We start from the raw sequence: 27,161 nt of genomic DNA on the forward strand, positions 1-27,161 counted from the left end.
TCTTAAGCAGGCTCCACACCCAGCACAGAGCCGACAACAGGGTTCGATCTCAGGACCCTGAGATCATGACCTCAGCCAAAATCAAGAGTCAGGACACTTACCCACTAAGCCACCCAGGCATCCCTGTTTCACAACTTCTACTTATCTATTTTACCTAAAAGCAACATCTACTTTGCTTGCCTTCCTCCTCCCTCTCTCTCAGTAAGTGCCTACCTATTGTACCACTCTTGAAAGTTGCCACAACTCCTTACGTATTTACCATAGATCTAAGAAGTCCTACAGGAAAGAAACTTGGTTGACTTTATTGTACTAGCATTTCCCAATTTCCTCATGTTTCTTACAAACTAACTTCCAGACTCCGCAACAGTGAATTTCAAACCTGAGCATGGCATCAGAACTTTCCAGAGGACTGGCTACAACAGAGATTAACGGCCCCACCCTCAGAACTTCTGGCTTGACAGGTTTAGAATGGACTCAAGGAATTTGTGTTTCTAAAGAGCTCCCGGGCATTGCAGGGCCTTTAGGTCCCCTGGCCACACATTGAGAGCCACTGAGTTACAGAATATTCTTCCGGAAACACCATGTAGAGTTAAGTTCTACACACATTAGCTTCACGTCAAACTGAATAAATTTTTACATCAAGATTAAATGTCCTTCCAGAATGTTATGGATTTCCTCTTGTCTATGAGGTATTGTGGTCTTAAGTGTCCATAAAATGGTCACAATGACTCATACTCTTTTTTTTTTTTTTAAAGATTTTATTTATTTATTTGACAGAGAGAGATCACAAGCAGATGGAGAGGCAGGGCAGAGAGAGAGAGAGAGGGAAGCAGGCTCCTGCTGAGCAGAGAGCCCGATGCGGGCCTCGATCCCAGGACCCTGAGATCATGACCTGAGCCGAAGGCAGCGGCTTAACCACTGAGCCACCCAGGCGCCCATGACTCATACTCTTAACACTAAATGATGAAATTCTATCAAGATTATGCCAATTAATGAGTTGCGAATTCCTGAAGTATAGTGATTTTAATATAAACCTGGAATGCTATTAGGAAAATTGAAAGCACTTTATAATGGCTTATGTGTTTATTAACTTACATCAAGATGATAATAAAATAAGTAATAAACATTGAGAAAATATATAACTCCAAGCTAACACAATCATAAAATCTAACAACACAATGATTTTTCTTTCTGGAAGTCACAGCATAGTTAATATTTTTGCTCTCTTTGACTTTCGTGCTTGTTGTAATTGAACAAGAATGTTACTTTGTAGGCTTTTAGTATTATATAAAGAACAAAATTAAATCTCTCCAACACAGTTTAATTCCAGTATAATCAACTCATTGTTCGCATCAGGACTAACAAGGTATCTAATAAAATATAAATTATCATTTTAGGTATATTATTTCTGGTTTAACAAATGGTCAAAACTGGTATCAAAACAGAAAACTTGGGTTCCCAATGAATAAGAAAGGAGAAAAATGGTTTCATTGAATTATTAGCTGTGTTGAAATGCCTAAAAATATACTTCAAGTTAATGGAGAAAAAGCTGCCTTAGCAACATGAGCATGGACCGAAATCATGTAGAAAACCCCACCAAAAAACTAGTTTTCAATAACCTACATGTTAATTTAGCTTACTAACGAATATATAGTACATTAGTTAATCCTAGGATTAACCAATCTCCTTGTACTTCAAAGTCTTCTTCTGCATCAAGAACATTTTATCAATGTTAAATGCTTAATATTCCTGGGGTTTGAGACATCCTGAACATGCTAGACAGGCGCTAGGTAAGTGTGACACATAGAGGTTTGAAAAGAAATCAGGCTGAAAGCACAAATAAGACGTGTGACTCACAAGTCAAGAGCTGTTACTGGGCTCAGGCCTGAATGGAAGGCTGTTAGCAGAGGAAGGTCCAAATGCCACGTCACCAAGGGTGACTCTTCACTGTGCCTTACTGTGAGAGGCTGTTTTTGACATAAAATATCAACCATACATGAGGTATGTCAGCTAACCTGGGCTCCAAGGATTGCAAGAAGGAAAATAATGATTAAATTTTTTAGGGTCTCTTGGTGGGGAGGGAGGATGCGGGGAACCAATTTTACTGGGCAGGTGTCATGGTGGCATAGAAAGATGTCAATGTGGAGATGATATTAATTACTGTATTTTGGTAATTAGTAACTATAAATTATTGTATCATTTACTGTCAGCAAAAATAAGGCAGAATCTTTTACTGAGCACTTTCCATCTACCTGACGCTGTGTTAAATGCTTTGGGTCTGTGCTAACACAGAAGCCGCACTGATAGTGCTGGAAATGTGGCCAGTGTGATGAAAAATGAATTTTTTACTTTTATTTCATTTAAATCCAAATTTAAAGACATATACTCAATTTAGTTATCAGAAATCTGTTAAGTATGTTTATTTAACATAAGACAACTTGGGTATACGAATCTACTTTTTCAACCGTAAACCTCAGAGAAGTTAAACACAGACTGAGTAATTCTGATGAAAGTTTAGCCTCAAACTGAAATGTATTGACAGAGGGAAAATACGCACTCAATTTTGAAGACTTGGTATGAAAAAACCTAGTATGAACCTAGCATGAACCATGAAAAATAAAAAGAATGAAAAGATCTTGTTAACAATTTTATATTGATGATGATAATGATAATGAAATGATAATACTTGGGATATACTGGGTCAAATAAAATACATTATTAAATTGCTTTTCTCTATTTCTTTTCACTGTGTTTAATGTGACTACAAAGAAACTTAAATTGCCATACGTGGCTCACATTCTGTGTCTAGTGGGCAACACCAATTTCAGTGTACGATCTCATTTAATTCTCACAAAAACTTCCCCAGAGGAGGTACTAAGATCTCCATTTCACAGATGAGGTCACTGAGGCCCAGAGAGAATAGTAAACTTGCCCCGTCACCCAGTGAAGTGTTGGAGCAAACTAATCCTAGGTTTTCAACAGGGAAGCTGATTATGATTGCATCCCAAAGCATGAAGGAGCAGAGCATTTGGCACAAATGGAAACTTAGCTTCCAAATAATAATTTACTACATTGTATGGATCCCAAGACTACAGGGCTGAAGTCACAAGGTGCTGTACTTCTCATAAATGCCATCTTTTCAGATTAACCTGCCTGTCATAAATATCACCAAACACTTAACAATGCAGGAGGAGCAAAGGCCATTACTACAGCCCGTCTTACCAGACGAGGGATTCCAATTAAATTCCATCAAACCACACTGAGCCAATACACTTTGACAACCACCTCACATCCAAGACCTCCAAGAGCCTGGAATTTTTTTTTTTTTTCCTAATTTGCTCCCCCTTTCTCTTCACCGAGAGACAAAAGAAAACCCAGTAAAATGCTGAATGGGGCAAAAGCAAACACAACAAAGTTAACAGGGGCCTATAAATGGCCCTTCAGAATTTGTAAAAACACAAAAACAAGAGGGCGCATTTCCATCACTGCACAATATCGCTTTTGTTTAAGAGCCAACTCTCAGGCTTGAAACGTGTTGGTAATAAATCAGCAGGCATTATTTTAAATCAACTGGTTTTATGAAATAAGCCAAGAGTTGAAAGAGGCAGGACTAATTACCAACATTCCTTGATGAATTACTTAGCGGCGTGTGCTAAGTCAATGTGCGTCTACGTCTTGATCCCCAGTTTTATCCCATACTTATTTCCCAGGAGGTAAAAAGAACATGTGGCTAATTAAGGCACCGATCTCCACAGCCAGAAGTACTCAAGGTAAGATTTCTTTCAAAAAAAAAGAAAAGGTTCTTTGCCTGGTACTTATTAATCTAATTTTTACTACTTCACTAGAAAAACAGAGCTAATCTTGTCACCTTTAGGCAGTCTGAACTACCATGCAGTGCTCAGAAAAAAATGTTACATATTTGTAATTTAGCCAATAAGAATTTCTTAAGCCCTTCCTAACCAGCAGGAATGTCTCTGGTTTGTCGCTTCTAATTAAGTCTCAACAAAATTTCTAGCTCCTAAATTTTAATTATACAAAACTCAGGGCCAACAGGGGAGATTATGACAAAGCTATGCCTAGTGATAAGGTAGCAGAAATCTGAATTTCGCTTTTAATGTTGGGCCTCTGAACTACTTTTGAAAATTATTCACAACCTGGTGATTCAAATCCTTTTCTTCATGTTTAATTTCCAGGACCTGTACACCTTGCGATCTCTCCTGCGGGAAAGGCCATGAGAGTTACATGATGTGTGGAAGTCTAGCCACTCACCTGACAGACCAACTCTACTGCTCGGAAAGCTGTGGGCGAAGAGAACTTTGTCTAGGATCCTGAATAAAATGCACTGGAGACACTCACTTTACATTAAGAATGTATGCACACACTCTTCTAATAAAAAAAATAAAGCCTCTCACCACCACCACCTCTAATCCCAAAACCCATTCCAGAGGTGTATGCTTGTACATTTGTACATCTGTACATCAGTATATTTGGTACAGATTCATCCAGACCCTTCACTAAAACATTAGTTTTTAAAAGAATGGTTTAAAACGATTCTTTTTGCAAAATAAATCTCTGGCAGCCTCCAACTTCATCTACTTTATGTGCTCCAGTTTTGAGTCATCTCATTTGTGCAAAGTTATCAATTAATATGCAAAACATCCAAATTCATAAACAAGGTCTGAAAGACTAGTGTATTGTCAGGAACTACAGTGTCCTTAAAGTTCAAGGTGATATCCAAAGAACTCAATAAAAAGAGACATATTCAGGACAAGAGCTAATATTCTAGTCCTGATTGCAGTTACACCCTTGCATAAAGCCACAGTGCTGATTTACATAATTTTAAACACAGGTCCCACCCACTTATTTTAGTAGGGCAATGGTAAAATTAGATTGTGCTTACTCGTGTCCACAATCTCTGTTGTTAAAGGGCGTATTTATAGAAGGTGGTCTTTCAAATCGAAACCCTTCCCCTCATTGTTGGGAATGAGTAGGTAACCTTCGTGAAGAGGACTTGTGACCTTTCTGTAGAGTGATGTAAGATTTATTACAGCTGACACTATTCACTTAAAATCCACTTGAAAGCCAACAGAAAAACAATCAGAATTGAAGCTTCAGTTTTAAGTGCTAAAATATAGCAAACGCTATTAATACTGCAGGGGGGCAGGGTAAGGAAAACAATAATGCAACCATAATTGTAGGAAAAGATTCCTATTTTTTTATTTTTATTTTTATCAGCATATAATGTATTATTAGCTCCAGGGGTACAGGTCTGTGAATCGCCAGGTTTACACACTTCACAGCACTCACCATAGCACATACCTTCCCCAATGTCCATAACCCAACCACCCTCTCCCTACCTGCCCCCCGCCCCTGCAACCCTCAGTTTGTTTGTGAGATTAAGAGTCTCTTATGGTTTGTCTCCCTCCTGATCCCATCTTGTTTCATTAGGAAAAGATTCCTATTAAAAGATATGTGTGAGTCCATCGAAATCAGTGTTTCAAAAGCAATTTGCTGCAAAACAAATACATTATTAAAATGTACACAGCTATAAAGGACATGAATTGGGACAGCCTGAGCCAACAGGATCCTTAGAACATAAGCGATCCTGAGTTACGATTTCTGGATGTTGTCACAGAAACTTTCACTGTATAACTAAACCAAAAACTGCCACTGTGGTCACTGTGGCCAGGCGGTCTTTTATGAAATAAGAACATATTCAGATCTTTTATCTGGCAAATCATGGAGACTCAGGGATCCGCTCTAATTATTCAATATAGATGGCTCCATAATAATCCTAAATGCTTCAGATCATGTATCCTTCCATTAAACCTATAAAATTCCTCTATAGTTTCTCTCTAACCTCCCACTTTGTTCTAACCCACTCTGTTCCTGGTGATTCCTTAGAAATGTTTACAGTATGTCCTTGAACTTTATAGAAAACCACAGAGGATATGGATATAAGTAACAGGGTAGGGTGTGGAGCCTGTCTGACAAGAGTGCCTTAGTTTCCTCATCTGGAAGATGGGGCTTATCCCATCAAGCTCCTAGGGTTGCTAGAGGAATAAATCAGATATAGAATAGGACGTATTTAGCCTACCAGCCAATATCGATGTCTGTATAGTCACTGTCTTTCCTCCTCCAAGTTACTTTAGCCAGTACTGCATTTACACCATTCTTTTTTATTTACTTATTTATTTATTTTATTAAGTAAACTCTACCCGCAGTGTGAGACTCGAACTCACGAACCCAAGAGATCGAGAGATGCATGCTCTACTGACGCTATACTGGCTGGTACCCCTACTGGCCGTGCACCACTCCACCAGTAATTCTTATTAAAATTTTAAGCTGTGGCCTGAAGTTGTGCAATAACCATCTGCTGCAGGCCCTAGGCTACGATGTCACTCTAGAGAGTAACAATACTACTTCTCCCTCCTGAAGCTTCCCAGGCCATTTACTCTAAGAGAGGTACTACCACCAGTGGTTAAACAACCTGAGCCACGGAGTCTTAACTGAGCAGGTTCATTTCCTGACTGTACCACCTGCTTCCTCGACTTCGGATGAGCTGCTTACCCTTTGCCTCAGTTCCCACAACTGTGACAAGGGGATGCAAATGCTAACTGCCCAGAGCCGGACACACCAACCATGACCGAACCCTAACCACCCTCCTAGGGAGACACAGACTGGCTGGAATGTCAGAGTCCCATCAACGAGAGCCTTGCTAAGTGTTCTCTAAACAAAGAGAGGAATTGAGGAAAGTGCTAAGCACTCTACGGGCATATTTCTCAAGACTTTTTTTCATCATCACCCCCCCCCCCACAACAAGGAGACTTTTTAGGCATTTTTTCCCCCAAAATTCCCTCTCCTAAATCCCACACCCATGAAATTTTAACAGGCACCTAAACTTGGTATACGAGGACTCCTTAGAAGCCCAAACCACTGTAACATCTATGACTTCTTGCCTTCCAAAGACCAAAATTGGCCCCTTGCCCAACTGGGGGCAATATCATTCTTGTTGGGGGCACACACTCTACAGAGCCAAATTTTAAAAGCCTACTTCAATGTTCAGGCCCCACTCCTAGGCCCCCTACAATGCTATCCTCCGTAAGATGATACCCTAGCCTCCACTAGTCCTGAATGAGGAGAACTGTGTTAATGAACAGACACACGCCTGTCAGCATGGTTTCTTTTTTTTTTTTTTTAAAGATTTTTATCCATTTGACAGACAGATCACAAGTAGGCAGAGAGGCAGGCAGAGAGAGAGAGGAGGAGAAGGAGGCAGGCTCCCTGCTGAGCAGAGAGTCTGATGTGAGGCTCCATCCCAGGGTCCTGGGATCATGACCTGAGCCGAAGGCAAAGGCTTTAACCACTGAGCCACCCAGGTGCCCCGTCAGCATGGTTTCTTATAACAGCAGAAAGAGAGGGAGCTGAGCAGGCACCTGTGCACACAACCTATAAGAGGACTTCGGTAGCTCAAGATGACAAACAAAGATCCTTGTGCCTAAAGAGAAGGGGTCCCTCCCAAACCTGCATGGTCCAGGTGTCCACTGAGTGCATCTGACACCATCTACAGCCTAAGGAAATCGAATCACCCAGATTCTACTGTATTCCTCAGTCACATAAAAAGGGCCTTGTGGTCACAGGAAGAGAAACTACTTACATTCTGTGCTAATATTACCAGGTGAACAGGTGATCAGAGCTGATGTTTCCATGTTTTCGGAAAAGTGGAATTAATTCATATACTCAGCTGTGTCAAGACTAAATATTTTGTTTTAGGTAGTGGCTCTCCATAGGCCCGCCCATTTAAGCGATGAAGCCTAAAAAGCTAAGCAGAGATCAATCTCTTCTGTCAGCATATCATCACTGGTTCCTAGTCACTGAAAGCAGTGCAGACAGAAAACAGTATCTAAAATCAATCAATGTACATTTACAGATATTCTTACACTACTTACTTACCGTGTTAAGTTTGAGTTTACCAATCTAAGAGAAGCCAATGGAGCCGCTCCCTGTGCCAATCCCAAGATGATTAAATTCTTACCCACAGGGATTTGTAAGGCAGCATGGGAGGCAAACGGTCTGTCAGTCAGTGCCCATGGAAGCTAGCACACACCTGTGTCCCTGGAACCATCTAACTGCTTTCCAGCACAGAGGAAGAAGTCCCCACTCTTGCTTTAAGAAGAAAAGTTTGAAGCAAGAGTCTCAAAGTAGAGAGAGTCCCAGAAAAAGAAACTCTGTTTCTTTTGTTCTGTTTATAAATGTGAACAAAGAGAAAGGCAGGGTTTATGACTACAGATCAAAGCTGCCTAGGGACGCCTGGGTGGCTCAGTTGGTTAAGCAGCTGCCTTCGGCTCAGGTCATGATCCCAGCGTCCTTGGATCGAGTCCCACATCGGGCTCCTTGCTTGGCGGGGAGCCTGCTTCTCCCCTCTGCCTGCCATTCTGTCTGCCTGTGCTCGCTCACTCTCCTCTCTCTCTCTGACAAATAAATAAAATCTTAAAAAAAAAAAAAAAAAGCTGCCTACTATATTTCTTCAGACCTCGCTCCCACAAAAGGCAACTGTAGGTGGGAAACAGCAGCGGTCAGGGAAGGCTGTACCCTAAACTGCTAAGAGCAGCTCCTTCCAGGGAGCTTGAGGAATGAAAGCAATGAGGAGAAAGGAAAGAAAGAAGAGTTTCCAGCTGGATTTTTCTTCCCGCTGTTAAAATTGGTTCCATGTTAACAAACATGGTCTATGATTTTAAAATCAATAAAAATGAGTTTTGGGGGTGCCTGGGTGGCTCAGTGGGTTTGGGGCCTCTGCCTTCGGCTCGGGTCGTGATCCCGGGGTCCTGGGATCGAGCCCATGTCGGGCTCTCTGCTCAGCAGGGAGCCTGCTTCCTCCTCTCTCTTCTCTCTCTGCCTGCCTCTCTGCCTACTTGTGATCTCTGTCTGTCAATTAAATAAATAAAATCTTAAAAAAAATGAGTTTTGAAGAGAAAAAAATTTACCTTATGTGTCACGATGAGCATATCAAAATGATACAAACAGAAGACTCAAAGACCCTATAGGGAAATGAGGTCTCTGGGAGGATGAGAAGTTGTTTGAACCTGGAATCTGTTAGTCCCCCCAAAGAAGGGCGTGGCCTTCCAGACACCAACTCTGATCCAAAATGAAAGGACCCCAAAGTTTATAAACAGTTCTGAAATCGGGCTCACAGAATGTCTATGTCACACCATCTAGTGACAAAAATATATGCTGGACCACAGATGAACAAGAATAAATATGGGATGGCCCAGGACTATGGTAACAGAATTCTCAGATGTCCTTTCTTTTAGGGACAGCACCTGTAGCAACAGATTTCCTAACTAAGAGGAACAATGTGAGCCTATCTGAGACCCCTGCACCTGTTTCTGCTTCTTGTAGCCACCATGATGCTCATAAGGTTCTGTATTCCCAGCTCAATAAATCAGGAACAAAATTTACATGCATAGTGGAGTATGGAAATAGTCCCTTTTGCTAATCTATAACCCACCAACCCCCAGGAACTCCACATATCCTTTTCATGTTTCTGTATTCACCTAAAGGAGAAGCAACGCCTTAAAAATGCTACACCAGGTCTTCTTCATAAGTTATGGACAAAAGGCCAGCAGGTAAGTCACGCACCTTTCCCTGACTAGTGAAATCTTATGGAATTTCGGTGGTAGAGCAAGGTGACAAGGAAGCAGGACTTCCATCCTGACCTACCAGAGTAACTATCTAAACAGTATGCCACATTATTACACAACCAAATAAATGCCAAAGTAAATTGAGTTGACAATGTAGCAGCCCCTGGTAAACTGCTTGTACGTTCACGGGACACCAAGCACCATTTCAAATTTTGCAGCAATCTGCTCACTTCTTGGATTATCTGAGATTTTAAAAAGGGAAAAAAAAATTTTAAAAATATAGGCTGCAAATAACTTAAATATCCTAAACCTTAAATTTTTAAATTCCAAGGTGAAGAGAAGAATGGGATGGAGGAAGGAAGGGAAAACCTTGGTGATTCCCTACAAAATTCTGAACAGAGAAATGTCCTTCAAACTATAATGTTTTCAAGTTATGAGCTGTCAGAGACCTTCTTGTGGGAGGGAACGAAGGGGAAAATTCTGATGAACTTGCCAATCCAAGGTCAGGGGCAACCAGGCGCTCCTCCAATCAGTCCGTGTTACAGATGCGACGGTGAGAACACATGCGTGGTGTGTGCAGATGGTAACAGTGCATGGTACTGTGATGCCTCTTTAAACTGTGAGACCTGACATGCATCTGCAGAGTCCACCCCTGGTTCCTCCACTTTTGTTTTTAAGAACCCAGATCAAACCGCAAAACTAAGATATGCATGACTCCCATGTCACCTGTGGAAGAAAACTGCTTCCATTAATGGTTCTTAATGATTTTTTGGTTAATTCATACTTTGAAATACGAGGTGTGCTCGCTGCGACGAACAATGCATTATGTACGCTAAGTGTTGGTTAATTTATGATAAAGAGCATCCTTAATTATAATACCCAATGGAGTCCAGGTTGTTTTTAGAAATCCAGACGATATAGCTAATATTTAAATATACAGCAGTAAGACTGATCAGTCCGTATTACCCACCATGAGAGTCAGTAAGAAGAACAAAATCCACAAAGTAATTAAATAAATATAGAAACAAGAAGCTAATCCTACAAAGCTTTGTGAATTTACAGACTAAACAGCGAAAATGTGAGGAATAAGTAGTAATGCATATTTCCAACCTCTAATCTGAATTCCAAAGACTGGACCTAAGTTTACAGGAAGCTGTCAACAATTTTTAAACATGCTTTATAAAGCTCCATTTTTTTTAAGTCTAACTCTGCCAAAAAAAGGAATTAATCTGAAAACATGAAGTTAGCTTTTCAAAAATCATTCAACCCACTGATAGTAAAATGTTGGTAATGAGTTTGCGTGTGTGATCTTCCATCAGTTCTCGAAAACCAGTAGGTGATGGGGAGATTTAACCAGGATTCTCTAGCACTTGTAACCACGGCTGAGTATACATAACGACCTCCACTGAGAAGCAGGTATGTTCTGTTTTGACAATTTAAATCTTAAAAGTTTAATGAAGAATTTACTGAGACTACACTATGAAAAAATACTTGTTCAACATAATCTGTATCATAATGCACTCAATTACTAGACTTGCTATTACTCATTCCTTACAAATGTATATTTGTAGAAAGAGTCCAAGACTGAAAAAATTAACTGTTTTTAGTTAACCATTTAACTTTACAAAACTATGCTTATGATTTAAAAACCATACAAGGGAAAGAAAAAAAAAACATTTCTCTCACTTACCTTTCTATAGTAAATCTTTCATAATATTTTCATATATAAAAGTTTTGAAAATATATAAACTATTTTTAAGTAACAAATCCTCAAATATCTGGGGCCATCCCTTACATACTACCCTCCTCAAAAATATTATTTGAATTTCTTAGAATGTCATTTTATAGGCAAATTACATATTTTACTTGGTCTTTTATCAAAGGGCACTACAATTTGTCTAAATAACTATCAAACCCATCTGCAGTGCTATGCCAACTTTTTAAATATGATATATCACTACTTCATACACTGAAATATAAAAATGCACAAGTCAAAAAACTATATCCACTTGAAACACAGATATACCAATTGCTCATTTTAGTTAGATTGGGACTTCTACTTGTAATAAATTTATTTGTGCTTCAACTTTGGCATTTTTCTGTGATACCTAACTTGAAGGTTGTAGCTCCAATCACCGTTACCAGGACACAGCAATATATAAGGAAAAATGGGTGTATTATTCAAACCACATAGTACAGGTTTTCATTCTAAGCATTTTCAAAATAACATTTTAAGTAATAAAAACATTTAGGAATGATGTCCATTTTTAAGATGAACAAAAACGGTATTTCAATGCATTTGCATACCGGGTGATTTCCGCACCATCACATGTAATTGCCTGAATAGAAATACTGTTTGCAAGTAATATACTTTAATACAATACGAAACATTACCTTTGAATTGGACACAAATCACTACTAGCACAAATCCATGTCATCGCTTCTACTATGTATCCTTCAGATTTAAAACGTAGACTATTACGGTGAATAAAACAGACATATTTCTCCACATTTTATTATAATTTAATTCATATAACTTTAAATTCATCTAACCTTAAATGACATAGACAAAACATTGTGATTCCTGGAACAACCAGACAACGTAAATCTTAATTATAAAATTTCGTTTTTGTCAATTTTCACCCAAGCAGAACGGAAAGATTTAAGTATAGTCTAGTCCCAAAAGAAAATTTGGTCTTTATGGGGGCAGTGGGGAGGGGAACAAAATAGCCATTAATTGCAGCAAATATCTAGAACTTCAACCACATCAGAGTAATATTTTATGCTAAACTGTTTGGATCTCTTTTGCCCTCACCAAATTTCTGCTTGTTTTCTTCATGAAAGAGCTCATTATTTCATCAATACATCTTAATAGGGTCTATGCAAATAAAAAACAATTGACTTAAATTGTTTTTCAAGAATCTTGCCACTTCCTGGTAAGAGTGATATATTGCTTCCAGTTATAACACATCATCCCTCTATTTACTTTCCATTGTAACTTTAATAGTGGGAGATGTTTTTTATCTGAGCACACGAATGAATGCGAAGACCAACAATGAATCACCAGAGTGTAAAGTTCACATTGTTTAATGAACACTAACACTTGGGACTCTTTCGAATGAATCAATTAGGTGAATGGGTTTTAAAAAATATTCTTTAAGTAAGGAAGTTCCCTTACTTTCCTTTTAGCTTTCCTTGTCTCCATCATATTTAAGAGTTGAATGTTTATCTTTAAACAAGGAGCGTGGCCAACGTGAGGTGGAGGGCATGTGTGAGATTGGAATTCTATTCTTAGACTTGTTACAGTTTTCCCCCAGTAATTAGGAAGCATATGTCCTGATAGAATGATGTTAACAAGCTCCCTGCAGTTTCTACTCTAGCAAGAAATCAAAGAGCCCCCAAACAGACCACTTCAGTTAAAGGATTATAACATTCTGGTTATTAAGTGAAGAAAGCTCTCCTACAGTTTATATCCCAGAAGAGACTTTCTAAACAGTCAGATTCTACAGCCAAGCTTACTTACTAATAAAGAAGAAAATTAAGAGGCTCGCCATGGAATGTATGGAGGGGGAAAAAAAAAAATACATTACTAGATGAGATTCATTTCAGGTAACATGCCATTTTTGAAATTCTCCCAACGAAAAAATGGAAAAGGTATCATTACAACCGATGCCTATTCCTACCTGCTGTTTCTCATGCAACATCAACTCTCTACCCCCGCTTAGTGAGGGCTACTACTCCATTCGCATTTACTCTGCGCCCTTCCTTGAACATGCAAAGCCAGGTAGCGTCAGTAGAGTTGGCATTGACAAGACAAACAGGATTCAGATGGGTAATCTGACCAAAAACACATTCAGATAAATAAACACCTAGGAAATGGACAATGTTGGTCTGGAAGAGGGCTTGGCCCAACCGACAAGAGTGACACTCACGTACCTTGAGGACTTCCATCGGCACCTGGGTGGCGGAGGGAAGGGTGGTGGGCACGCTGACGTTTATGGCTGGGGTCTGACTCACAGGCACTCTCTGTTGCATGAACTGGGCCGCCTGCAGCTTCTGCTGCTGCTCCCTGCGCTCCTGCTCCTGCATTTGCTCACGCATGAGTTGCTGGCGTAGCAAGATGCGTGATGTCATACTGGAGGAGCTTATCGGAGGCTTGGAGGCCCCAGGATGCTCCTCGGAACTGCTGTGGGAAAAACCAAAAAAAAAAAAAAAAGGCACAAACATTAGTTTCCTAATGAGATCTTTCGTCGGCATTTTAGGGGGGATCCTAAATTGCACCAAACTATGAAATGATCCTGTGTGAATATAATCAAGTTGCAGAATGGTACTCCACATAATGAAAATCAAGAGGTGACAGGATTTAAGTCATTAGGAGTTGAATTAAAATAAGGCAGCTTGATTGCATCTAGGCATTTTTATCATGCGGCTTAATTTTTTTTAACATTTTATACCACATACTACTCATCACCACCAAATATAGCGCCGCCATATGAAGTGCCAAGAAGCAGTGCGTCTTAATGGCACCCAGATTTCCACATTTAAAATAAATTGCTTGATTTGCTTTTTGCATAACTGACTCTAACCAAATAACTACTCCTACACATTATCTAAATTCCTTGAAGATGTCCGAAGATGTTTACTAATGTGGATAATTTCAAGAAAAGGTGAACTTGTCATGCGGAGATTCTGTGAGGAAATGGGAAGTAAAACCATTAAGGAAAGAAGCATTTGGACCGGAAGGTTAACCCTGGGCTCAACTTCAGGCTTCGCGGAGGGGGCAGAGGACAGGCTGATTTGACAACGCAGTTCTCCGTCTGGTGTTCTTTGTACGGTCTTTTCTCCTGATTCATCTTGGCAAGCTCTCCCCTACACGCGTCTGCGAGGTCCCCATGCGGCCTACTTCTGATGGTTTTGGTGCTCACTCTATCCAAAATTACAGAAAAAGCTTAAACACTAGTCCTAAGTTAGGAAGAAAAGACCTCCTAATTTTCCTAAATATGGGTTTGCGACTGCTTATCTTGCCAGCTTTACGGCATCAACAAGTTTATTCAACCTCCCTCTGCCTTATTACCTTATCCGGACAAGAGGATAATAATAGTTTTTTTACACATTTACTCATTTATCAAGAAAGAGGGGGTTTTAAAAACTTCTGTTACGTTCCTTGTATTTATGGTCCTACCTCCTTCGGGATTGGAGACGATTCAGTAAATATGCACATAAATTGCCTAGTACAATGAGGGCCATGTAGTACTACTTCAGTAAGGTTTGTCCTTGCTATTATTACTAGCTAGAATTTTTCATTGATTATTTACTTCCAGCAATTTGGTTTTTCTTAAAAAAAAAAATTTTCTGCTTAGGGCAACAGTGCAAAACCTTGGTGCCTAGAAATGGAAAACAGTAACATTGAGAAAATATTCACTCTCAGGAAGTCGCTCATCAAGGGAAATAAATATGTAAGGCTTAGCTTCCTTCCTTGAGTATAAAACCCCAGTATGGTCTTTACCTTCCAACAAAAGAAACAAATAAGCCTTTAAGCCATTGGCTGTCCTCATGAACTCCTTAAAGACAAGAACCTTCAAATTCTGCAGGTAACAAAACATGCTAACAGATGAGATGTTTGTGTTTCTCTCTTACATGGTTCCAGAAAACTACATGATAAAATTAAACCAGCAGTTAACTTACTGCTCACCACAGGAATCATTCAGGGAATTATGATAGGATCAAATAAGGTACTACTATGCAGCCATTCAAAATGCTGAAGAAATAATATGTTTATGGTGTAGTTAAGTCTATACAATATAATAAACTTAGAAAAGTCAACTGCAAAAAAAAAAGTATTTACGGTATGACTCAATTTAAAAAAAAAGTTCACTACCAATACAAGTGTACCAATAATGCTAGTCTGAGCCATTGCTGGCACAATCCTTTAAGGCATATAAGAAAAGCACAAGAAAAACAACTTTATCAAAAAGCTTTAATACTATTCAGACAATCTGACTCAGAAATTTCATTGATGGATAGTTTTCCTAAAAACATAACTCAAAATGTGGAAAACTTGACATTGCAAAGCTATTTACACATTGCAAAATATTCTGAACCTGGGGCGTCTGGGTGGCTCAGTGGGTAAAGCCTCTGCCTTCGACTCAGGTCATGATCCCAGGGTCCTAGGACTGAGCCCACATTAGGCTCTCTGCCCGGCAGGGAGCCTGCTTCCTCCTCTCTCTGCCTCTCTACTTGTGATCTCTCTCTGTCAAATAAACACATAAAATCTTAAAAAAAAAAAAAAAATTCTGAACCTCCTAAATCTTCCCCCTAATATGAGAATGACCACATAAATTATTAGGGGAGAGCCTGGTCAAAAGGCACAAACTTTTAGTTATGAGGTTAGGTTCTAGGGATCCAATGTTCATCAAGGCAACTACAGTAACAATACTTATTGCACACTTGAAATTTGCTATAAGAGTGGACCTTACTCATAGCAAAAAAGAAAAAAGAAAAAGAAATAGTAACTACACGATGGATTGTATTAATTAGCTTGACTGTAATCATTTCACAATGTATACACAGATATCCAGTCATCACGTTATACACCTGAAACATATATAGCTTTGTCAATTACACCTCAATAAAACGGGGGAAAAAATAAAGCCATTTACGAGATTTAAGCATAAACTGGTTCTAAAAAAGTAAGTTGTTAATACATGAATTTGATATACTACTTTAAAAAAAACTGCACAACTACAGCGCGAGTAAGAAAAGTCTATAATAAGGATAAAATAAAAAGTAGCAATCAAAAGAGTATTTATGTTTAATTTTAAAATAAGTAAAATGTGTGTGTGTATGTACACAAATACACATGCCTAGTAGGGACTGTATCAGGGTGATCTTAGCTGTCAGGATGGAAAGCAGAACTTGAGGTTAATTTCTTCTTTTCTTTCTTGCTTTATTTTCCTTTTCTGTTATTCTTTTTTTCTTTTCTGCTCTTTCTTTCTTTCTCTTTCTACTACCCCCAAATTACAAAAAAGCCAAAATATTTTTCTCAAGGGCAGAATATGTCTTCTAATTTAAAAACATGAGGAACATGAACTAATTTACGAACATGAAGGAATGACTTGGTAATCAAAGTCATCCTTTGTCTGGAGGAAAGAGACAGGGTCCATCACAGACTGTATTTTGACAGTAGGAAGAGAAAGTGCTGAGAGTATCAGTGCCTTGGTTCTCCTGGAGATCTTCAGCATTCCCAGAAGACTTAAAATCCTCTGTCCTTTACAGTTTCCTATAGACACACACAGATTAAACAATGTGAATACCCCGCTTATTTTATATCATGTACTCATCCACACAGTAGGACACCTAGACGTTACTCAAATAATCTATTCACCAGGTAAGGCTCTATTTAGAAGAGCATAAAAAGGCAAAGGTATTTTCACATTTTTGAGCGTGTGTTCAAAGCTCAAATGCAGCTTCTGAACGAAAAACGGAAGGTTGGGGGGGAAGGAAGGAGCCGGAGAACAGCTCTTAAAAAATAAATAAATAATAACCAGCCTTACTATTCAAAGCCTGTCAGTTAAAACATTCCCAGAGAGGACTGATCCTTTTGATAAAAACAGGAGCAAACCTTTGTGCTGTAGCAAATGCAGCTGTGGAATAATCGCACTAATTAGCTGCTCAAGACAAGCCATTGGCTTGTATACTGGGGGAAAAATCCTTTCAATTAACAGTAAAGCATTCTTGAGACATCTTAAATTAAAATTACCAGTTATCAACCACAGTAAGGCTTCAGACTTTATGTTCCCAACAATATCATTTAAAAAAGCATTTGCTGAGATACCCTATCAGAAAAAAAAATGCATATTTATACAGTATACCCCTATAAATAAACTGAAGTCCAATAAGGAAAATGTAGCAGAGCTTGGCTAATTGAGATTATTTTAATAAATTTTCTAAAAAAAAAAAATGCAAAAGGAAGACTGTAGTCACTTCACTGCACACACTCCCTGCAGGGTCTTTCTACATTGTTAAAGATGACTCCCAGATCCTCAGCTTTGACATTTTTTAAAGACCTCTGTCTCTTAGAATTAATTAAATCAGCAATCATAGACAAAATGAAGATATCTACCCTTCAAAGTGGGAGCAAGACAAAGGAGCATCAGGTTTAAACTCAAGTCACGGCTTATGTGAGAACATCACATGTGGCTACAAAAGCTTATGTTTAAAATGGGGACCTGATGCTTTCGTCATTAAAGATAAGCAAGGAGAGTTGTCCAGATGAATTTAATTTTAAAAGCTAACTGCACTCATCTGGGGCGCATGGAGCTCAATCTGCATTAGGTAATCCTAATTCTGTGAGTCTGATTCCTTTTAATCAGATTATGTAAAGGTCATTTATTCAACAACTACTCAGGGAGTCTTCCCTCTGTGCCAGGTGCTGGGGATACCTGGTTTCTAACCTCACACTGTTTAAAGCCACGGTCACAAACGTTTTTCTGAGATGCCCTAAAATTAAGTCAGTTGCCCAGATTGTCTGACTCTTAAATAGTTCCACCCGGGAAGGTGTATCTCTCACTGTAAGAAATCACCCCTTCACAGCCAAGGGAAGGAGAGGCAAACGCCGTTACTAGCATTTCCCTGAAGCAGTGAACGCCCTGACACTCAACTTCCCGAGAGCTGCGACTTTCTCAACGGGATTCAAGGAGGAGGGCCATCAACTGGACCCAAGTTCTAGCTCAGTCACTGCTGAACAGCCTGATCTTCCATGAGCCATCCCACCGCTCTGACCCTCTCCAATCCCCACCTTCCTAATGCACGGCTATGACTGAGTGTGCCAATGTCACCAACGTTAAAGTCCGCAAGACAGCACCCATTGGATGAACACCAGGCAGCCACACACGTGACCTGAGTTTCCCACTTCTATGGCTGAATTTGTATTTAAACCTTCAAAGCTTCCCCCTTCTCTGGGATGGTATAGGTATGTGGATATGTGGTCCAAAATGTCTTGTAAATTCCTCAATTCACATAGTCAATTCCACTTATGAATCTGTGACCATGGCCAACTCGGTCAATCCCTTTGAGCTTCAGTTTTCCTTATTTATGAAGACTGTTTAATATACCTGCCTATCAGCATTGTGATGAGGATTAAAATCTATGACAGATGTAAACAAAATTAGCATGACTAGAACAGAGTCCATTAAACTGGAACAGAGTTTCAAAAATTAATAGTAGAAGAAACAGCAAACCATGAACTTGCTACTTCTTTTTTGATGCAAAGAAACAATTTTGTGGGATGCCTGGGTAGCTCAGTTGGTTGAACAACTGCCTTCAGCTCAGTCATGATCCTGGAGTCCCAGGATGGAGACCCACCTTGGGCTCCCTGCTCAGCAGGGAGTATGCTTCTCTCTCTGACCTTCCCCCTCTCATGCTCTCTCTCTCTCATTCTCTCTCTCTCTCAAATAAATAGATAAAAATAAAATCTTTTTAAAGCAATTTTGTATAAGCCTATATTCAGGTTCAGATGACAGCAGATTTCTCTCTTAAGATTTAGGGAATCCCTGGTTAATTCAGAGAACGGGACAAAGTTTGCAGGGGTGGAGGGAGATTATTTATCCTGCAATTCTCCCCTGAGATATAAAGTAAAAATCCTAGCATTTTCCTCCAGGGAAAATTAATCTTCAGTATAATCATTAAGTTAACAGAGCTCAAAGCTAGCGTTGCCTGTACACTTAGAGTATAACGTAACGATGTTCAGGAAGGCACAATGGCGGAGGTTCAAATACACAGTGAAAGCCACAAGAAGGCACAAGTGAGAATGCCAGGTCAAAGTCAGGTTAAGGCACCAGAGCTTCCAAATGTACGATGTGGTTGCCAAAAAATCAGTGAGAATGCTGTTCCAGTCTCCATCTCTAGAAATTCTGATTTCAGGTAGGGTGAGGCTCAGGAATCAATATATCTATAAAAACTCTGCAGCCGATTCTGATGCCTGACCATGTTCAGAAACTAAGAGTAAATTAATACCTAAGGAGTTTAGTAGACACTGAAGCTCACACCTCGTATCTTAGATGAGAACACTTTCTTCCACATCTGAGGAAATTCATGCCATCCCCCCACCTCCAGCAGCCTGCCAAGAGCTCAGAAGTCTTTATTACACTGATTCCAACATGAGGAATGGAAGGAAATGGGGACTACTCCACTCCTGCCAAATGGGCTATAAAACCAAACAATAAAAACATCCTTCCAAAAAGTGCCAGTGGATCTTATGGTTACAAACACAACTACGTGATCCTAAGAAAAAGGAACCAAAAGGCTGAATTTACAGAAAGTGCCCCCAAATCAGTTGGTTCTGTCAGCAAAAGGAAATGATTAAGAATCTTGTGTGAGTGCCTCTAAGTGCAGAAATCACTGAAGAAAGAGTTGGTCAGTGGATTTATCTTTTTAAATGACAGGTCTAGGTATTCAATACCTCAGAATGATCAGCCTTTCCATTATCTTAACCTTCCCATTCCTTCTCAAGTAATCGCACTGTGAATATAAGGATGACCTTTTCACCACTCATGGTAGAACCAAGTGCCGGTAAGAAAAGATTTTGTTACTTGTACATGTCAGAGTACTAGATTTCATAGTTCGACTTCAATACGGGGATCTTCTGGACTTCTGTCATCATCAACTCTGGGTTTTAGTGGTCAAGGAAAAAAAAAATGAAAACCTGCCAAAATGTTTCTGGTAACATTACCAGCTCAGATAATACATACTACAGGTTTCTGGCACGGAGAAAAGAAAAAGGACTGCAAAGTACAGCTTGTCTTTCTCCTCTCCTTTCCTTCACCAAATACTTGGATGCTTCCCAAAAGTCAGGTTCTGCTAGACAGGAGGAGATGATGGTGTCCTAACTGGACAGCGCTTCTGTGCTTTGAAGCTCTGTACCTTTCATTGTACGAAAGGAAGAGAACATCCTAAAGATCACCACTAATCCCATATAAATTAAAATCTACAATCTTGACTTTTCCAAACCTAAGCCCTAATTCGTTGGTAAAAACTGGAGACTCTCTGCATCTATTAGGGATTAATATTCTTGAGGCTGGACCTCCAGTATCAGGAAGGATAATCTCAGTAACTGATTAGGTCAAAATGAAAGAGAACTCTAAGAAGACTCCCAGTATATCAATATTCTTCAAAAGAGGGTTCAAAAAATGGTATTCTGGGGCTCAGAAAGATTAGAACACTTCTTTACATATATTTTAGCCATCATTTTTATTTTCTACTTTTGTACATATTGTATAATGTAATGTAATTATAATATATGTAACATAAAGTAATGTGTATAATATATAAACATTATAAATAGGTTTATAATTTATAAATAAAGTATGTGAGAGAGTTTGCTTGAAAATTTTAACTAGGAAGGATGACCAAAAAATGTTTCAAGAGACTTCTGTAACATATGACCAATGTTCTTATAGGCAATTTTCATCATCAGACTTTTTAAGTTGATTATTTTCCCCACTCCCAGAGTTTCTCACTTCTACACACTCTAACTAAAAGATGACGTCGAATGATACAAGCATGCCATTTCCTCATTTTATGACCACAAATGTTCTCCGTTTTCCACAGATGCCACTACAGGCTGCATAATCTTAACATTCAGTTCCCTTCAGGAATTGCCTCTGAGAGCCAGGCCATCAAAAGGTTTAAAGCCAGTAAAGTTAAGGTGCCCCACACTCGAGCTTTCTGTCTTTCACATCAAGCTTCCTTCCACTAGACCACATTCTAGAATTCTCGCTTACTCTGTCCAACTATGGAAGCCCATTCACACACAGCTGCCATGTTTAAAATGCTCTGAAAAACTCATCCCTTATAAGGTTTAAGTAATTTGTATGGCATGACATGATAATGTACCTACAATGTTTCAAAATGAAGAACTCTCTTGATGCATGTTTGGACATAGCTACCGCCAAGATGCAAAGGTTGCAAAACGGTGTGGAAATCAAAACAAAAGTACAAATATGGCCTCAGGAACCCCAGATCAGACACAGAAACACAACCCAAGATTAGCCAATCAGCATATCCACCGAATGGGCTTGTGCTCCAAGATGGTCAAGTAAGAGGCAGCCCTACGCCTTTGACTACAGCTACTGGGGTAAAAGACTCTCCTTATACAAGGATTTGGAAAGATGGTGGGATGTTAAGTCTACAATTTCCTGGCCAACTGAAAAGAAAGCCAGACTAGGTGAAACTGTAATGTAAACTGAAAGAAGAAGCAGAGGACGGAGAACAAGAAGGATGACATTGAGCATCTGAATGAAATGATCCTTGAAGCCCTGAAAACCCTGAACACTGGACACTGACTTGCAAAGACCAGGTCAATCTCCATTTCTATTAAGCCAGTTTGATGTGCCCTGGGATACCACAGTTGATTTTGGTGACACTTTAGAAAAATATCAGTCATACTGAAAAAGATAAAATTTCAGCCTAAAATCTACAACTCAAAAAATCCAATATTCATTTTCCTATTTTCTCTTCATTTTAGCTAGTACGCTGCTACTCATGACATTTCCCAGATTTTCAGGAGCTAGATTAGCTTCATGCCTAAGTTCTACCATCATATCTCCTGGACTTTGGCTGTAATGACTAGAGTCCAGCAGCCACTCTGGACTGTAAGGATGAGGCCCAGACTTAAGAATGGAGCTCAAATGTGCATAGTCCTTCATGACCTGGTCTCCATGAGGACAGGAATTTTTTATATTTCATTCACATATACCTTCCCCAGCACCCAGAGGACTACTTGGCACCCAGTAGGCTCAAATAAATATCTGTTCAATGAATAAACGCAGAGTTTCTATCCTAATAAATACCCCACCTCTATTAAAATCAGATATTAGAATCTTAGTGGTTGGAAGACCTTTCATCAAACCATTTTGTTTGAATCATCCAATGACAGAGAAAACATTCTTCCAAAGAGCTCTGGGCTCTAGAGACCTACTATATTTCCTAAATTCTAAGACAAACTTTCCCTCTACATTTTAAGATCTCTCAATTTAGGATGGATTTCATAATCAATGTATATATTTAGTAGATCTTTCCCCAAATAGATGCCTTCTAATTATAATCATAGTGAATTGGATATAAGGAAATATATTTGATAGACAATATGGTAGCAGTGGAGGAACTGTGCCCTCCAAAAGCTCAAATGAGTAACCGTTGGAGTAATTCAGGAATGTGTGCATTGGAGAGGCCCTCTCAATAAAAAGGCAGAGGAAGAAACATCATTCATTCAGGATCTTAAATGAAAATCCACAGAGTGTAATAACAGAGACGAGCATAAGTCCTGGAGTCAGAACACCGAAGGCTGAAAAGCTGGCTCTATCATTCTCAGGCATATGATTTGGGTAGGATTTTTTACCTGACCAAACCTCAATTTCTCATCTGCAAAATGGAAGTAGAAAAAAAGCACCTTTGTAACAGAGCAAATATAAAAATTAAATGCTTTAGTACAGGTAAGATACTTAGAATGGTGGCCGGCACACCATGGACAAAAAGTAGATATTATACTACACTATATTCTAATTCTTGATTTAGGATCCTCTGAGCATCTTCTTAACATCTCGACACTAGTGAAAACTGACAAGTTATTTTCTAGGAAGCCAGAACCCTTACAATGTTGCCTTCTGCTATGGTGTCCCTCTGCTTTCCTAGAGGAAAGTATAAAGGAAACAATTAATTCACAGGGAGTGCCCTTCCTACAAGAACAGGAACAAAGAAGTTAACAGGCAACAGCTCAGTGAAGAGTTCTGTCAAAGACATGTGCTAGAACTTCCTTCTCGGAATTTAGAAGGGAAGCCTACTCCTATGGTGAGTATTTCCTTTAACCAGAGAAAGAAATTCAGAATCAATTAAGCAAAAGGAGTTTCAAATTAAGAATTAACTAGTGTAAATTCAAGGGTGACATCATTACTGTCCTTAGGCTGCATCAGAACGGCAATGTTTTAATCCATTCATGCCATCCACTAATTTGTATAAAATTAATATTTAAACATTAGTAAGTTAGATACATTCTTGGGTATGAATCACACAGAGCAGCCATCATCTCCTTAACTATTATCTGGTTTGAGAAGCAGAAACTTATAACCTTTCTAGGATAATGGCATTTTGAATACATAATTAAAATACATAAACTGTGTTCGTAAATGCTCTATCGTTTTAGAGAGGTAAGTATTTAAACTGTTTCAATGACCTATAGAATGAAAACAGTATCAATGAAAACAAACTCAGTACAGCCAAAATAGCACAAGAAATTAGAAATCATTTAAAAAGCTACTCTGAGAACTTCTAAAGATGTGCGTACTGAACATTAGGAACTTCAACCGCACTTGAATTTGTGGGAATTTATTTTTTAAGAATCAAATTCTAAAAATAGTTCTGCTACATTTAGTATTTTTCCATGATTCTTGCCGTCTTTAAACACACCTTCACAAGCTGCTGAACATAATGCTTTTCTGACTTAATCAGAACCTCTCTCCTGACCCAGGAACGTTCAGTAAATAATTATTAAGCTCCAGAGGTGGCTTTTGCATAAGTTGATTTGCTTGAATGCCTATTCACTGAGGGACACAGCTCTTAGTATTGTTTCCTAATCTTATCACCTAACACGGAAAGTAATGTTGGGGGGGGGGCTATCATCTACTTAGTCTTTCTCTTTTAAGTATTTCTTTGAAACTGCCCATCACAAACTTGTTCTACATTGATATGCCAGGCAGATGATTCTGATGTTTGGATGTTTTGTTTTTCTCTCAAAAAGAAAAAAAAAAAAAAATCAATATACAGAAATGCAAACAAGATTATTTATAAATGCAACTGCTATTATTCCACAGTTAGGTTAAAAAAAAAAAAAAACGAGCAAGAAAGAGAGAGAAAGCAAAAAAATCCGAAGTGTTTGCAATAGGATGATTCTGACAAGTGTTATTCCTAAGCACACTCGTTTTCCTGAAGAGAACCCTTTTATATTCATGACGAGGCTGAGCTGTAATCTACCCCATAATCATAATCAAGCTCTGTTCTCAGATTTTTCCAGCGGTCATTTTTTTGGCATTATTCATTTAAGATCAACATTCAATTTTAAACAAGAAGACAAAGCTAAGAGGCCAACATTTTGATCCGTCACCCCTACCCCCACCCCGGACAAATTAGTTGTTATCCTTGTCATAGCCACATACTAGAGGCTACAGCTGAAGCTGATTAAAAGCCACAGTCACAAAGTAACAGTTCTAGTATTTTTAACTCCCAATAAAACCTTTCCGTTTCTATCCTCCCCCTTTAGAAAAAAAAAAAAATCGCTCCTGTTAAGTGGTCCCGGGATTATTTCCAGAATAAAACTTCACTTACAGATATAAGCTTTCAAAGGAGCAAGGCATGAACATCTGAACTCTAAGCGCCTCCATCTTTTTTCCTTTAAGTGTTCTGCAAGCCCTTGGCGAAGAGTGAAAGTCAAAGTTAGTTCTGGCACCGGCTGTGTCACTAGGGGTGGCTCCTGATAAGGCCCTGGAAACTCCAATCCAAACACAGCTCGTGCTAGAACGGTGCCTGGTCTCTGTCTGCAAGAGCAGACCTGTTTAATCCAGTACCTACTGTACCTGCAGGACAGAACTGCTGCCTCACCCCTGCACGGGGGGCGATGCAGGGACCCAGGAGGCCCGCAGTTCACCCCAGCAGTCAGGCGAGCATCTCAGGATGCTCACTTAGATCTCCCCAGCACAGGTGCTGGTGGGGGCTTGCAGCGGCTGTGCTTTAGTAGAGAACTTGAAAGGGAGGTAATTTCACATCCCAGTGAATTTTTAACACTTAATACAGTCCCAGAATCTAGGAGGGTTGTGAGATCACTTGTGTCCCTTTTCAGTCTGGGTGATCTCAGACATTTTGGAACTGCAGCTGGTAATTGGCCATGCTCTCCTGCTGGCAGGCAAGAGATCCAGACAGCATTCCTCACTCTCAGACCCCAAGAATATGAGGAGGATCCCTGTCCTGTCCTACTAGAAGCCAAATGCAAGCTGCTTCTAACTGTGGGCACCGTCTTCTAGGACGGACACATCTTTAGGCCATATATCTGTGTGCTTTTAGACTGTCACCCAATTAATTCTGGACACACCGGTGTACAAGAAGAAAAAAAATAACAACACATGTTCTCCGATAACACTTTAAAAATTCCAACATGACAACATCAATATTATCAAATATTGATGGAGCTCCTACAGACTCAGCATACCAAACATGTCCTGTAGAGTTATGAAAATATGTATGTTTCTCTTTACACATCATTCAAAGGTCAGAACAAAGATATGTGACATGAGCTAGCTGTGTGCCCAGGACAAGCAACTTCACCTCTCTGTGCCTAAGAGTTTATCTCCAAAGTAAATGATTAGAAAACAATGCAATCTCGACCAAGCCATAATCAAACTGAATTCCATAATGTAATGAATTACCTTTGTCTTAACTTCCCTTTAATAATAGGAAATCTCCAGCCAGGAGTCTCAGGCAAGCTACTTAGACTTTTTAGTCTTTGCTCATTTGTTCATTCATTCATTCTTTTGTTTAATAAATATTTATGGGACACCTACTATGTCCCAGGCTTTGGTAAACTCTTGGAGTTTATGGATTAGTGGGACACATATTAAATAATCATGCAAACAGATAAAGATACAAGTAGTAAATGCTACAGGGAGCTAGAAAGGCTTAAAATCTAAGGGTCAGAAAAGACTTCTCTTGGGCAGGGACCTCTGCACTGAGATCTGAGTGGGGGCACCAGCCGGGGAAGGAGGACATGGAAGAAGAGTCTTCTGAGCAGTGGTAACAATATATACATGCAAGAATCCTGAGGTGGGAATTAGGAGAATGATCCATTATGGCTGGAGGACAGAGAAGGAGGGAAAATGGTGGTGTCCATGAGACTAATGCAGTGACCAAAGCCAGACCACACAGGATCTGGTAGGCCAGGGAGAAGGAGGTGATTTTGATTCAAGGTGAACAGAAAACCATTGAGAGGCTGCATGAAGGAGAACAAAGGGCTCAGAGATGAGTTTTTATAAAGTTCCCTCTAGCTGCTATTTTGAGACTCAACTAAAGGAGGGCCAAGATTGGCTACTGCAATAGTCCTGGTAGGAGGTAATGATAGTTCATGGGAGGTGGGGAGCCCTGAGGGTACAAAGGGTGAAGAGAAGTGCAGAAAAGTGAACAGAGTACTGGCAAAAATAAAGACCAATAAATAGAAAGACAAGGGGGTAGGGTAGGGCATACAGGTTCCTAATGCAATAACTGTATTCATTAACTAGAGTTACTGAGCACTTCCTACATACCAGGTATTGTGCTGGGTAGGGGAGCAAAGAGATGACTAAGAGGCTACACTATTCCCCTTACTAACCTACCCAACCTCTCTTCTCCTAAGTCACAAATGGCATAAAAATAAAGGACACAGGTTCTGCTGTCAACTTATCCACGCTGAAATTCTACCACTTACTAACTCTGTGGCCTTGTGCA

The 27,161-nt window shown here is 39.4% G+C and overlaps 1 protein-coding gene across 11 annotated transcripts in view; it reads right to left on the reverse strand.

The window, feature by feature from the left end:
• Positions 1–27,161, reverse strand: part of MITF (melanocyte inducing transcription factor) — a 218,820-nt gene that overhangs the window by 75,681 nt on the left and 115,978 nt on the right. For 4 of the 11 annotated variants that reach the window (XM_047746960.1, XM_047746951.1, XM_047746984.1 and 1 more), the window contains one exon: positions 13,578–13,824. In XM_047746960.1, coding sequence (XP_047602916.1) covers positions 13,578–13,824 — 247 coding nt within the window. Of the gene's footprint in view, positions 1–13,577; positions 13,828–25,016; positions 25,095–27,161 lie in introns of those variants that run through there. The other 7 variants (XM_047746950.1, XM_047746956.1, XM_047746975.1 and 4 more) reach the window with 3 other exon arrangements.

Source organism: Lutra lutra, chromosome 1, assembly GCF_902655055.1.
Source record: "Lutra lutra chromosome 1, mLutLut1.2, whole genome shotgun sequence".
Classification (NCBI taxonomy): Eukaryota; Metazoa; Chordata; class Mammalia; order Carnivora; family Mustelidae; genus Lutra; species Lutra lutra.